Source organism: Thermobia domestica, chromosome 4, assembly GCF_964235325.1.
Source record: "Thermobia domestica chromosome 4, izTheDome1.hap1.1, whole genome shotgun sequence".
NCBI lineage: Eukaryota > Metazoa > Arthropoda > Insecta > Zygentoma > Lepismatidae > Thermobia > Thermobia domestica.
The window spans coordinates 194,602,883-194,618,755 of NC_137457.1; the positions used below are offsets into that span (position 1 = coordinate 194,602,883).

At 38.5% G+C, this 15,873-nt stretch overlaps 1 protein-coding gene across 4 annotated transcripts in view; it reads left to right on the forward strand.

The window, feature by feature from the left end:
- LOC145683839 (bile acid-sensitive ion channel-like) overlaps positions 1-15,873 on the forward strand; it is a 216,300-nt gene that overhangs the window by 133,427 nt on the left and 67,000 nt on the right. For 3 of the 4 annotated variants that reach the window (XR_014131194.1, XR_014131195.1, XM_081755435.1), the window contains one exon: positions 12,101-12,230. The exons of the other annotated variant lie outside the window; for it this stretch is intronic. Coding sequence is in view for 1 of the 3 variants with exons in the window: in XM_081755435.1 (XP_081611561.1) it covers positions 12,101-12,230 (130 nt within the window). In the remaining 2 variants the exon portion in view is untranslated. The remainder of the gene's footprint in view (positions 1-12,100; positions 12,231-15,873) is intronic. 4 annotated transcript variants of the gene reach the window in all.

Below are 15,873 nucleotides of genomic sequence, written 5' to 3' on the forward strand. Positions count from 1 at the left end.
CCCATATTATCACATCCTCTTGCGAGCAACCTCATTATAATTTCTGGTTTGTAATAAGCTTGTGAGGAGTTTTTAATATACCTATTACGGAGATTTTACGATATCGATCTATTTCTATAATAGTAGAATCCGTTTCTTGTCTATAGTGGATACAGTAACTTCCCTAAAAGCGAATGGATTAAAAACAAATTTGGTCACTTCATTCATATTACAAATATTGAATCTGATCCGTCAAACTGTTTCAAAATGGAGGCCGTTGAAAATGTCAAAACTTCATAACTCCCTTAGCTTTGTGTCATATGATTAAAAAATAAAGTGATTTCTAATTTTGGTTAAAAAAAACTTGGACCGTTGTTAAAATGATATTGAGTAATTTAATTCTCGAGAGGCCACCATTTTGAGTTACCTCATAATATAGTGAACAACATCGTGCCGAAGGGGGGAGGGGGCGACGGACACGGACGCTGAAATAAGAGGAGCACAAAATTCGGGAGGAAAAATTACTAGTATATATATAAATCCTCTTCCTGCTTTAGGAAGTGGTCTTATAACGTTACTAATATTAGAAATTCATGCGCACCCTTTATAAAATGGAAGGAAAAATAATAATAGCTCAAAATCAAAGAAAAGCAGGGTTTATTCTTGAAAATTTGGTTACGCTTCGCACCTACCATGTTGGCGTTTTGTGACTAGTTTGTCGATCTCACTCATATGTACGTGGGCGCTGTCGTATGCTCTCGCCCCGGGCGCTGAATTTCCACGGCATAGCACTGGTTGTGAATTTGGTATATTGTTGTGTATGGTTCAGTATCACCGAAAACTGTTAAAAGCAACTTGTTCACACTTAAAACTTAGGAAACAAATAAAATCTCCCACCTAAAATCTATCTTCATTGTGGCCAGCTTGCTGGAAAAGAGACTATTCGCTCACACACATATATGCACAATTCTGCACAGAACAACAAAGTATCCTATCAAAAGCAATCCCTTTTATTGCCGACAGAATAATTTGTTCACTGTTGATTTATCAACAAACGCAACACAGCTATTGTAGATTAATGTTTTTAATTGAGGAGTTTGATGCAATAAGGGCATAAGTCTGAAACATACAGTTACATAAAACAATAATATGCAGCATTTTATTCCGATATTGAATTGAAATGTTACCAGGAGGCTAAACAAGCATGGCAAAAGCCACAAATGCGTTTGATGCAAACTCGCTTACGCCCTTATTACATCAAACTCCTCAGTTTTAATTGTATTTCAATATGCAGGTTTTGTTGCATATGTATTTTTCTGATATTTCAATATGCAGTTCTCATTAGTTTCATATCGTACCTCTTTCATTTAAATTGATTTTTAAACAACTCTGCACCTGCTGAAAATGTTTAGTAGACCTATTTTTGTTGTTCTTAACAGTATGTATAAAAATAAAAATATGCCTATCAGAACAAAATTAGATTTTAATTACATTTATCTCTTCCACTTATCTTTGCGAACCCTAAGAAACCCTCTCACGACTTCTCTAGGGGTCGCGACCCCAGGCTGAGAAATCCTGGTTTAGAACAATATCCAACTTCCAACATGGACGTTAATGTTTTGTTTCCTGCTTGTTTCTTTTCTATCAAGGTAATAAACCTAAATATATTTGGATGATCAATAATTGACTTTCTCATCTTCGAATGCCATCCTTCCAAGTTATTATTTGCACATTTAATTTAGAAGTTTCTTGGGAAGGAAAAACATTCTGTACCTAACAACATCTAAGTGGAGTGTAACACTTGACAACGATACACATGGCTTTCCATGAAAATTGGTAACATTGCACAAATGAAGATTTAGATGGGAAAATCCCTTTCTGTATGCAAATTCTCTTTTAACTAGTTTTCCGCCAACAAGAATTCCTGTTTCGCATGGCTGATTGCCCACGTATGCGATGATTTCATAGCTTAAGATATTTGGCGAAACAGGAATCGGAGAAACAGGCAGGAACCCAAGAGTTTTTTCATGAGAACTAGATCTAGAGATACAGAGACAAATTGAAAAACCGATATCGAGGACTAGAAGAATTAACAACCGGTTCGGAGGAACTAACTTAATAACATCACTATGTGTGGGATATTTAGGAAATGTGATGGAAAGCGAGCAATATTTTACCTCGTGGTTTCAAAGGTCGTTCTGACTGAGTACGCGAATTTGTGGGAAAATTTCCAAGTGGTTTTATAGATATTGGTGATTACTACAATTGGAGATGAATGACAAACTTACGCGATACAGAGTAAACAGAAATGTGTTTAAAAATCAATGCAACCTATAACCAGACAAACATTTTGGAAAAACTATTCTTTGTGACACTGTATTCCTAACTGATAGCTACACATTTTGCATTGTCATTCACCAGATCATACGGTGAAGTCAACAGTGACGTACATGAAGCGGGTGATACGTGAAATGGAATACAAAAAAAAGAGTTTTACACACATATTTTTGTGATTTTTTTTGTTGCATCATCATGGATATATGTGGTTCCTATTGTTGAAACGAGAGTTGGGTTCTCGGCAGCCGTGGTCACTAGACGGTACTTGGAAAGTGTGTCAATAAGAGCGAAAAAAACTAGATAAAATTGTGCTTGGGCACAATATTCTTCAGTTGAAACGTCAAAACTGATCAATAGCTAAAATACAGAGTTTGTAAAACATAGAGTTGCCATATTACCCGATTTTACCACCAGCTTTTCAGGCCCTATATTCTTCCTCCGCTTAGTCATCTCTTAATTACCAAAAAACACCCGCTTTTTTGAATTGGAGAAAACTCTATCACGACTTTGTTGATAAATTGTTGTTATATTCAACGTAAACTGCTACATCTCTGTGTTAATCTCAATCGAGATTGAGAATTACGGTATCCCTAGCATTTTGTTATGATTAGAGTCATTATTAATAGTTTTCTTTCAAAATGTTTATATTGTATTTCATATTGTGAAACAGTGCTAATTTTGTATGTTAGTACGATTTTAAGTAGCAATCTTGTGGTAGAACCTGGTACCACAATTTCTCGGCGACGGTTCTGACAACACTCCTAGCCACGTGCTGCCCACTACCTATAAAGTGCAGTGCAAGCATGACTCGCCCTTCTTCTTCGTCTTGGTTACGAGTCCGGCAGGCAGCAGTGGAGGAGGCGGCCCATAGAAGATCCTAGTGACATGAAGTTTAGGGAGATTCTGCGTTCCCTGTGAATCCTAATTTGAAATGTGTTAGTGCAAAGTGACAGTGCTGAACTTGTGTAAGAATATATTATATTCAGCAAAGTGAAGGTGGACTATTAGCCCAGCAGACTTTCTGAAAGTTAAGTAGCTGACTATTTTTTTTCTTTTCCTTCTACAGAATATCCTTCTTTTACTTTTGTAAATGTAAATTCGCAAATATATTTTTGAACGTTGAACGAAGTGTTTCATTTCTAATTGCATCCCTAGATTTCATCATCTACTTTCATCAAGATATTTTGCAGGTAAAAGACGCGGACGCTCCTCTCGTTACCGGGCAATGTGCTCATTGAACGGCCTTGTACGTTGAACGACCACATGAAAAGATTATGAGACTTCGTGTTCGTGTTCTTTTCCTGCTTAGTGAGTCTTGATGGAATCTCGTGGGCGACGAATGAATTGGGATGCCCAACTTTGTTTGCGCGCGCGTGATTCTTTGTTCCAGTACGACGGTGCGTCGCATGGTATGGTTGGCGCTTTGCACTTAAAAGTTTACTAAGGAAAAGTTGTGACCCCTGCGTGAAGCTTGTATCGTCATATCATTTTCTTTGAATGTAGAAATATTAGTATGCACGCGGCAATGGAGTTTCCTTTTGCATTCAGTACCGACCACTAGTGGTTTACTATGAGAATTACTCTATTATTCGCTGTAAAATTAAATCAAGTCTCTTGCGCTCGCGATTACATATTCTGTTGTTTGCAGGCATGGAAATTTACATGTGTTGTAGATATTTTTGCTTCATTTTATTTGTGTGTAGGAATTCCATAGTAAATTGAGTTCATTTTGAGTTTAACGTCTCTTTCAGCAGCGAGGCTATATGAGATGCGAACCTACTGATTAACGTGGAATCCGAAGGACATAAGCTTCCGCCGGGAATCGAACCCGGGTCTCCCACGCATTCCATAATAATGTATTATCCTTAAACTCGTCTAAATATTAATTAAATTGTTTTCTTTGTTTTTATATGTATCGTAATTCAATTGTTTATTTTCTTTGTACAAGGCAGGATTTGCTACAGTATATACGAGTTATCGGATTATTACATTACTATTTATGTATTTAGAATACTCTTTAGTTAACCTGTGCTCACTTATGTTAGATATATATTTGGTTATGTTTATTTACATGGTTATTTTAATTTCTGTGCCTTTTGGTTAGTTGTTTTTAATAGTGCCTATGTGTCGCTTAGAGACTATGCATATTCGTTGTTTGTTGTTTATAGAAACTAGATTTGCTATCATCTAACCGTGTAGCCTTTTTATGTGGGTCTTGCGCGCAATTGTATATACACCGTCCCCTTTCTATACTTACTAGTTTATGCGTTTACGTAGCGGTGGACATACAAATAATACGGGTTCGGCTGCTCTAACTAGTATCTTAGACACTTTCAAAGAAGAAATCTTAGCTGCTCAGCGTGCAGAGCAAGAAAGTTTGTCAAAGAAATTTGAAGCACAATTCACGGGTGTTTCCGAGCAAATATGATCACTTCGAGAAACGCTAGATATTAATGCACAGTTCTTAAGAAGTGCACAAGAAACAATTAAGAAAGAGATCAGCGTCATTCGTGGAATTGTGCAAGATCAGGCATTTGCCCATGATAGTTTAAAAAGTCAAGTGCAGGTATTAAATAGTAGGGTAGAGTGAGACCGAAGCACGAAAAAATGGGGAACCGAAATTCCGAGAATTTTTGTGCGAAATTCGGAATTGTGCGAAGCAGTTTTCAACGAAAGCCATGCATTATTCAAGAACAACGGCGAATGAGGCTGGGCAGTACGTAAATGCGGCTTTGAGTGATGTAAGAACTCGGGTTGAGAGTATTCAACTAAGTCACGATCATTTGCACTCTAATCTGGTCGAGACAAACCACCGGATGCGTGCTTTGCAAGAAATTATCTCCCAGGTTGTGGCTAACCCCATTAATCGTAAGGAGGGAATCGATCGTCAGAACAGTCGGGACAATTACACACATACTCTACAGCTAGCATTTCCGGAAGTACTGCCCTGCCAACGTCTGAACAAGCACAACCCGATTCCCGGCCCAGCCATTCGCATTCACCTCCGCAGCTGATAAAGGCCCAACATTCTGCGGAAGACGAGATACATAATAGTGTGATTTCAGAACATGACAATGAGGAGAGCGTTCGTTCTCAGCGCCCCCTTCGCCTGAGTTTGTCAGATTTAAAATATCTCTCATAATTTTCAGGCTTCCTCACGGACATTTTGCCGTCTATAGTTTTGCATAAATTTGAGCGGGAATTGCAATTTTTAAGCATCCATTCGTCTTAATACTTAGAAATGGTCGAATTTGTGTTAGAATCGGATGTGCTGAGATGGTTTATGTTAAACAAAAAGAAATTTGTGACTCTTCCACAATTTAGAATGGAATTTGTGATTCATTATCAGAATACATTTTGCTGTCGCGAATAAATTAACCAACCTGCGAACTGAGAAATTTTCTTCTGGAAAACATCAATCCGTTGAATCATTCATTATGAGTAAGTTTCAAGAAATGAAAGCCTTATCATCATCCATCTCTGAGGTAGAAATCATCTCATCGTTGATTCCACTTTTGCCAGTGAGATTTCGAAATTACTTTGTTGCGTCTCATCACAATTAGTAGCTTCTCATCACAAAAAATTCTCAGACTTTGCAGCATGTATTCAGTGACTAGAGTCATTGTCTGTGCATTCCACGAATAATCGACAGTCACAGGTACAGAATCAGCCTTAAAGGTGGCGTTGGCAAGGTGAACGTCAGATAGAACGGCGTACCGCCAAAATTCGTACAGATAATTCCCAAGCGGAATCGCGCAGTCGAACTCGACAGAGGAACCGGAACCGGAATCAGTCACGACGGATTTCCGATTCTTTGGGGTCTCATCGTTCCAACTTACCTGATCCTGACAGGCAACACTCTCCTAAACGCTCCTGACTACGAGCGAAACATCCTCTAGCACAAACCAACGAACTCAAAATTCTTCTCGCAATGGTAATTTAAACTAGTAAATGGCTCCGGTAAGAGGGTTACCGCGGATCCAGCATTTTCAAGTCAGAACAATCCCTTATCTTCAGAAATACAAGAAAGTGTGAATTCAATTACTTATAAGGTAAGGGCTGCACTATTGTGTCAGCGTGCAGATCTCTCTCACGATGAACATGATGTGAGTGATAAGTGGCAGAGTAGAGATGGAAAACAGAGTTTGGAGTTTTTACGGCGTGAAGCTTCAGTTCGTATTAAGATGTGTGTTTTGCAGAAAGAGTATATTGTATTATTAGACACGGGGTCCGATGCGTCACTGATAAAAGAAAAGGTTTGGAAAAGTGTTAGTTCATTTGTTTCCTCGTCACGGTTCATACCAGCACGTAACGTCACTCTTGTCAATTTTTAGGACGAAAGAATAGTCAAGGGACGAGTTCTTTTACCTATTCATTTGGGTGAGATTGAGCTATTCGCACTTTCTTGTGGTGACGGACTTGTTAGAAGATATTGTTCTGGGGTTAGACATAATGTCTCAGTTACGCTCAATACTTAATTTTCATAATCAGACTGTACAATTTTCCACTGCTGAATTTAAAGCTATTTGTAATCTCCTACCTGTGGCTGACACTCAGAAATAAGTGATTAATGCAGGCATACAAAGCGTTGAAACATCTCCTCCTGTGGCAATCGTCAATGGCAATATTGATTCTTTGAACAAGGAAGCATTAAGCGACAAAAGTGGTCCGTCCTATCATGAAGAAGTTTTGAGTGTAGATCTCGAAACTACCTGCAATATTTCTGTGTCGCGTTCTCTTAATGAAAATAGTGTGAAAGAAAATCAAGGTGAAAACATTTTCAATGATAGAGGCGTGAATTTTTATGCGTGCCCTGAATTATTTTCATCTTATGAGGAGATTTTTGAAACGGTAGCCCGGTTTCAACTGGTTACCGGAAATGACAAGGAGCGTCTTTTAGATATTTCGATACCGCATAGGGAAGTGTTTGCCAAATTCCCATGACAGTGTGTGAATTTCGAGTATGATCTTGGTATTCAAGCCACAGGGCCTATCGTTCGACACCCGTACCCCATACCTCATAAATATAGAGAGGTGGTAAGAGAGGAAATATTCAGATTAAAATTATTGGGTATTTTTTAACCTAATAAGTCTTGTCATTTGAATCATTTACATGTTCGAAAAGAGCCTCCCCCTGGCTCTGATAGTATATCTTGTAGGCTTGTAGTGGATTGACAGGTACCAAATGAAGTAACATCATTACATGTTAGGTCAGATCGTATGGGAGATTTATTAGCCCGTTTCCATGGTAACGTAGTCTTTTCTTCGTTCGATTCTTGTAATTCCTACTAACAACTACGTCTTACTGAAAACTCCCGCCCTTTCACCGCGTTTTTATTTGAGGGAGAACTGCTACAATACACTTTGTTGCCTTTCGGTCAGTAAAATGGTTCTAGCGCCTTAAACATGTGTTTGCAGCAGGTTCTAGGAGAAAGTTTAATGCGTAGTATTCGTTATATTGATGACGTCTGGTGAGTCAGTCAACAGACAATCACTTGAGTGCATTGGACACTCTCCTTGAAAAGATAAAAGTAGCTGGCATGACTCTGAACATCGCAAAATGTTCATTTTTTGTGTCTGAATTTAAGTTCGTTAGTTTTGTTGTTTACCCTAGTGGAAAAAGGAAAGACCCGGATGCAGGGCAATCTATCAACGCTCTTCCCAAACCCACTAATCATAAGGAGCTTAGGCACGTATTAGGCATATTCTCGTGGCATTCTCGCTTTATAGAAGGATTCGCAATCATTGCTTCTCCTTTGTATGATCTTCTCAAAGCAAAGGAGAAATGGCAGTGGACTAGTGCTCACGATAAATCTTTCACACAGCTTAAAGACGCCGTCATCAAAGATGTAATGTTATCATATCCGGATTTCAGAAACGCTTCTACTTGCAAAGTGATGCCAATCTACGGGCGATTGCTGTAGGGCTGTATCAGTATGAAGGAGAAGACAAACGAGTGATTGCATACGTCAGTAGGCTGTTAACTGACTGTGAATCCAATTATTCGATCTCTGAACTCGAATGCCTTAGTATCATATACGCAGAAAAAAGTAGGAATCGTATATGGACGGACACCCGTTTACAATCCGCTGTGATCACAAAAGCTTACTGTATCTGCAGAAAGTGAAACAAGGAATAATCGTTTGTTGCGTTGGTCCCTACACTTACAGAAAATCCATTTTGACGTCGAATTCATCCCAGATAGGCTGAATGATAACCCAGACGCTCTTACGCGCGTGTTGCCAACCCCGAACAGAAAATAGTTCGCGCACACGCCCTTCAAGTTTTAAGAGAAGATGTCATCAACGTATCAACGCAACAACTAATTGAAATGCAGAGCGAAGATCCAGCGTATGCGGATAAAATTTCCTTCCTTACGCCGAGTCAAAAGAGTGAAGAAAGTTGTGTCCCCACTGCTGCTAGCAGGCGAAAATGGAAAGACCAATATCAGTTGGAACGTGGTGCATTACTCATAAGAGATTTCCATTTCCCGGAACGCTGGATAATTGGTCTTCCTCGTGCTCTTGTCAGCAAAGTAATCGAATGTTACCATACCAATGGCTATTTTGGTCGAGATAAATGTTTCAGCCTAATTTCAGAAGCTTTTCACTGGCCTTTCATGAGTCGAGATATTCGTAATTATGTGAGGGACTGTGTGATCTGCATGCGCACCAAATTTCATAAAATCCCAGTTGCTCTGCCAATGCAGTCCATTACACCTTCTCGCAAAGGTGAATTGGTCTCTTGTGATTTGTATGGCCCTCTCCCTCGTGGAGCAGATGCGAAAAATATCTGTTGACTGTGTTAGATGTTTATACATGATATTTGCAAGCATACTGTCTCAAGTCTGCCACTAGTGTTTCAATTGTCAATCATTTGGAGCCGTTTTAATTCACTCATCTCGGAACCCCTGAAATTATTTTGACCGACAATGGTTACAGTTTATATCGAAAGGTTTTCTTGAGGTCATGCAAAAACATCGTGTCAAAATAAAACACCGTTCCCCCTGCCATCCTCAAAGTAGTCTGGTGGAGAGGGAACACTCGAACATTTCCTGTTTATTCCGTTTCTTTTGCTCAGACAGACAAATCGTAATGTTGCTTGTGTGTGTTGCACAAATCGTAATGTTGCTTAACAACTCAGTATCAGCATCTTTGGGAATTTCTTCCGCCAAACTGCAGCTTAATCAGGATGCGGGATATTGAGAAATATTGTAAAGTCCCAGCGAATAACCACAGTCCAAAGGATGCTACAGAAACATGGGATCGCAAGCTACTTCTTGCATACTTTAGAAGAAGAAATCGCAAGCGCAGGCGAAATAAACGGATCAATGCCACAAAAGACAACAAATGGAAAGTTGAAATATTCGATCTAGTCTTCCTCCGTCAGCACCCGGCGAGTAGTTTTCTTGAGCGAGAAATTTCGAAGTTATCAATCTGTTTCGGGGATCGTATCTTTGTTTCAGAGAAGTAAGCACCAAAGTATTCGAGTTCTGCGACGCGCTTACCGGGAAATCAATAGGAACTCATAGTGTGCACAACATGAAGTTGTGGCTCCCATCACCTTCAACCAAGTTGGCTTGGTTGAAACTCGATGCAAAATGCGTGAGAGGGGACACACTTCGACAACTTGAGGAGAAGATGGCGAATATACAGAACGCACCTTGAAACTTCCTCTACTTCTCTCTCCGTGCACCATTTCCCATCGTCTTTCCACTTCCCAAAAGTTATTGTCAGCTACCGTAAGGGTCCGTTAGTGCAACATTGAGTATTTTGAAAATTGGATGGTTTCTAACAGTATGAAGCGCCTAGACTTGAATTGGAGACCTCCAAAGTATCAAGTTTTCTGTGAACTTGTTATAGAAAAACTATGGGTTACATAGGCTTACTAACTTTAAGAAGAATTTGTGTCAGTGACAGTAAAGGAAAAACTTGAGACCTTACCTGTAAATACATATGATACGACGGACAAAATAGTAGGATCTATGGCACTATTACTAGTGTGTGTTCAATTTAACAATTATCATCCTTTGTTTGAAAAAATACGGTCAACTGTGAAAACGTACTGACTGTGTATATAAAGTTTGTGTATCAAAATTGCTAAATGGTGTGTTATCAAAATTTCACACAGCTTAACCGTGAGTTCTCGCCATGTCCGGTGGATGGCGTCCTCTGGGAGCAACATCGTGTGGTAGGAGCTGGTACCACACGTTCTCGGCGAGGGATCTGGGAACACTCCTAGCCACGTGCTCCCCACTACCTATAAAGTGCAGTGCAAGCATGACTTGGTTACGAGTCCGGCAGGCAGCAGCGGAGGAGGCGGCCCATAGAAGATCCTAGTGACATGAAGTGTAGGGAGGTTCTGCGTTCCCTGTGAATCCTAATTTGAAATGTGTTAGTGCAAAGTGACAGTGCTGAACTTGTGTAAGAAAATATTATAATCAGCAAAGTGAAGGTGGACTATTAGCCCAGCAGACTCTAAAAGTTAGGTAGCTGACTATTTTTCCCTTTTCCTTCTACAGAATATCCTTCTTTAACTTTTGTAAATGTAAATTCGCAAATATATTTTTGAACGTTGAACGAAGTGTTTCATTTCTAATTACATCCCTAGATTTCATCATCTACTTTCATCAAGATATATTGCTGGTAAAAGAAGCGGGCGCTCCTCTCGTTACCCGGCAATGTGTTTTCGTTGAACATCCTTGTACGTTGAACGACCACAATCTTTAAAACCGATTAGAAATAAGAGATGGACCAAAACTCCTAAATATGTCACTTGCTTTTTTTCTTTGAAAACTTGCCTTACAGATATCCTTACAATTAGATATCTTACTGTAATACTTACTTTACAATTCGAGACTCACATTTGTTGAACTTAATAAACATTAAAGGCAAAAACAAAATTTTCTTCACTTTAGTTTCGTTAGAAAATTTCATTGGAACTGTCATCACTAAAAAAATACGTCCGAGAGATCCCAGGTCAGTATTTGTAAAACACAATTTCACATCAATACTTACGGTTTAGAATCCCCCGCTTTTCTAATTGAGAGGTTGAGCGCAACAGTGGTCTAACCCACATATTTTAAAAAATGGAGAAAAATTAAGTTAATGTTAAACACATGTGCTTTTTGTACAATATACCAAAGCAACCACAAGTGTTTGAACGTGTCATAGATTGTACATACATATATTGTACAAAAAATCACATGTGTTTATCTGGATTTTTCTCAATTTTTGAAAATGTGGGTTAGACCACTGTTGCGCTCACCCTCTCAATTTTAAAATATGGAACTCTACACAACAGGAAGCGCTTCAGTATTTCTTAAGCTGGTACGGTTCCAAACTTCGTTACCATGAATCTGAAACAAATTTCAATGAAAAGGCATATTTAATAAGAAATGCTGCTTGCAGGAAAGTGAATCAAACAACTAAATGTAAATGTTAGTAGTGGTTACAAAAGGAAAACTAGAAATTTGGTGTATGTAATTACTAATTCCCAACACTCGTCTCAGATATAATCGCTTTATTCACTACGACGATAACATCAAGATTTTATTTCTTCCATTCAGCTAGAACACAAGAAGATTGCGCTATTGAACAGGCATAAGTCAGGAAGTTGGTCTGAGCCTACTCTCGAAACAAAAATGTTAGGCTGTATTATACAAAAATTCGAAATGTTCTTCGTTATTTTTCGTCAATTATTCTTTAAACTACGTAGAAATTATTCATTATTATGTGTCGCTATTGTGAAGTACTGTATTTTTCTTTTTCTCTCTTTTCACTAGTTCAAGACGCTAAATACAGCCGACAGACCATGCAACAATGATCCATCATACTCCTACACTGATTGTATTATCAAGTGTTTTGAACATCGTCTAATGAATTATTCCACGTGCAGGCTTCCTTTTATGACACGTAAGTCATCTCAACCTAGGTAGTTTATACTATCCTGAAATTTTAAAATTCGAATGCAGATTAATGCTCAATAAGTTATGTAATGCAGTTCTCACTTCTGTTTCATTGTTTTAAGTTCTTATTTCAGTAAAAAATCGTGGGTTGAAACCGAGCTTATCATGAACCTAATCTTTTCTCAGGAATCTTTCGTTTTCTTCACTTTTCAATGCTAGTGATAACTTTGTAATAATTAAGTTGCAATTTCCTTTCTCATATAGAGCATGAGGATTTAACATAAAATTTCATTTGTACTTTCGGACTTCAGGACATAAGATGTATTCATATTTCCCTTGTTATAGCTATGAACTAACTGTATCTTATTGTATGAATCGAGCTGTAACATTTGAAGTTAACGATCAGCTTGGAAGGTTTTGCGAAATTATAATATGCCTTAGCCAGGCTAATTTACAGACATCAACCATATCCGATTCTACTAAGTAGCAAACATACTTACTTACAGTACACTTATACTTACCAGTGAGTATGTTTGCTTCTTTAATGCTTTCAAACATCCTTCTTCTCCAGGACATAGTAAGTGCAAAGCTAGGTACAAGTTATACCCATCTAATGAGAATTTCTGTAATTCAGTGTAAATATACCTAAAGCGAGTAACCTCACGACTTTTGGCCTGAATTTTACCACCCCCGGCTACCCATAGATACTATAATTCATCATCATCATAGGTATTCTGCCCTTATTGGATGGTCACTTGCCGCAGGGGCCGCGGTGGCTCAGTGGTAGTGGGTGGGTGTAGTCGAGCGGTTTGAGGTGTTCCGCTGATGATCCTGAGGTGAAGCCCATTGGGGGTTCGAGTCTCTCTGAAGAGCAAGGGTGAAATTTTAACTGTCCTCGATGTTTCTGTGTTCGTGTCCCTGTCGTGTCTAGTAGTCCTGAGAAGTGGTTAAAATAGAAAAAAATAGTCAGGTTTTTTTTTAAATGGTAGAGCGTTCACCTCTGGTGCTTGGGATCCCGGGTTCGATCCCAGTCCCCGCCAAGTGAACTTTGTGGTGGACAAAACCGTGTGCATGGGTTTCTCGGGGTTCTCCCGTTTCCTACCACTTTCTTCATTCCACCATTTCATTCATTACTCATCATCACCGTCTCCTTTAGCCTAACCGGCATAATCGTGGGACGTAAAACTCAAAGATTTCATTTCATATTTTTCACTTGCCGCAGGGGAGCAACTTCCATGTTCCATGGTAATCCACTAACCTCTTCGTCTTCCTTCTCCCTCTCCTTCCCGCCATAATACCCTCTAAGACGTCCATGATGATACAATTTCTTCTTAGGCATTGCCCCAATAAGTTTCTGTTTCTTCTTAATAATATCTAGAAGTGTACTTTTCTCCCCCACCATTTCTAACACCCTCTCATTCGTTTTCCGCTCGATCTAACTAATTAATTCCATTCTTCTCCACACGCAGATTTCGAATGCTTCCAGGCTTTTTTCATCACTTTTACGTAAAGTCCATGTTTCCGTTCCATACAGTACAACACTCTACACGAATTATTTTATGAGTCTTTTTCTAAACTCTTTATTCAAGGTAACACGAAACACTTTTCTTATTCCTAAAGGCTTGTTTCGCCATTCCAACCCAATCTTCTTTAGAACTCCCTACAACAATTGAAAATTCACGCGGTTTAAAGCCTTTTCTACATCAATAAATACAACGTATACTTCTTTCTCTTTTTCTATAAATCTTTTACCGATTACCCTTAATAATGCAATAGCATCTCTTGTGCCTTTACCTCTCCTGAACCCGAACTGTTCGAACGAACCCGAATTTTTTTCATTTCCTTTTCCATATAACAATATGTTCAGTAATCGATGCAGAATTTTAGCTGCATGATATATGAGATTCTATAATAGACTTTATGAGACTTTATGAGACTCTGAGTTCTATAATTCTCACATCTCCTTGGGTTCAATTTCTTAGACATCGATATCTCTTCATCGTCTTCATCAAGTCTTTCATCAACTCGCTTGCTTCATATATTTCATTGCATAGTCGGAACAATTCTTTCTTTCCCTTCTTTTCTATGTTTTTAATAAATTCGATTGGCATATTATCTATTCTGGTTGCCTTTCCATTCGTAATCTCGGATGTAGCCTTTTCAAAAGCACCCCGAAGAATCCTAAACCCTTTATAATCCTCGCTTACTTCATTTTCTACTTCAACATTTAGGCTACATGGTCTATCCTTATTCTTATATAAGTCTTCAACGTATTCTTTCCATCTTCTTATGACCTCATTTCTCTCGCTGACTACCTTCCCACTCTTATTTTCTACTGCCATCGTAATACCCTTTGTTTCCTCCTAAATTCCATAGATTCCACCTCCTTGACTCCTAAAGTGCATTAGCACCTGCAATTCTACTTTTTCTCAAATAGCAGGCAAAACAAAAAGCTCGGTGGTTGGGTTGATTGCGAATTCGAAAGGCGTTGACAAAACCTAAATTTTGTAATAAATATATCAGTATGGCAAACTGCAAATAAGGGAATAAAACAAATTGTTAAGAATGATAATTTTATTATCGTGACGGAGTTGGATGACACCAAAAGTTACAAAATGATGTTACTTAAGCAGTTCAAACAAGATGAATGGCAAGAAACAGATATCAGAGGAAAGCATTTTTTCCTTTCCCCCAAAAATGAATCTAATAAAAAAAAGTTAAATAATGTAAAGGTTTAATATAAAAGCCACACCCAAAATTTTGAACGTTGACACCCGAAAGGCAAGAACAACTGAACCAAAGTGAATGAAATTGTGCACAGATATTGCAGACAAAAAGTGAGGGAATACGGGTTTGGTATTCTCCTGGAAAAAACGGTTAGGAGGGACACGGACCACTCCAAACATTAGATCACGAAATAACAAATCAAAATTGCTAATATGTGAGATGTGTGTAAGGGGCATGAAGAATTGCAACGAAATTTACGTATAGACAATACGAAAAAAAAACGCATACGGGGTTTTTTATTTTCTGCGGAGAAACTGTTTTAGAGGATAAAAGCCCCACCCAAAATTTTGAAAGTTAACGCCTGAGAGGCAAAAAGATGTGAACCGAAGTGAATGAAATTGTACACAGATATTGTAGACGTAAAATGAAAGAATACGGGTTTCGTGTTTTCCTGAAAAAAAAAAAAAAAAACGGTTGGGTGGAGCACGAACTTTTCCAAACCTTTGATCATGAAATATCAAAAGTGCTGGTAACACCATGTCAGATATGTGTAAAGGACATAAAGAATTGCAACATAACTTTGTGTATGGACAATACGGAAAACATAAACAAATACCGGTTTTTATGTTCTGCAGAAAAACGGTTTTAGAGGCAAAAGAACGCAACCCCAAAATTTTAAAATTGACGCCCGAGATCCAAGAAGAAGTGAACCGAAATGAACGAAATTGTGCCAGGTTTCGTATTTTCCTGGAGAAAACGGTTCGGTGGGGCACCGACCCCTCCAAATCATTGATCTCGAAAAATGAAAAGTGCTAGTAACAGTATATCAGATGTGTGTAAAGGACATGAAGAGTTGCATCGAAACTTTTTGTATGGACAATTCGCAAAAAAAAAAAAATAAATAAATAAATAAATAAAATAAA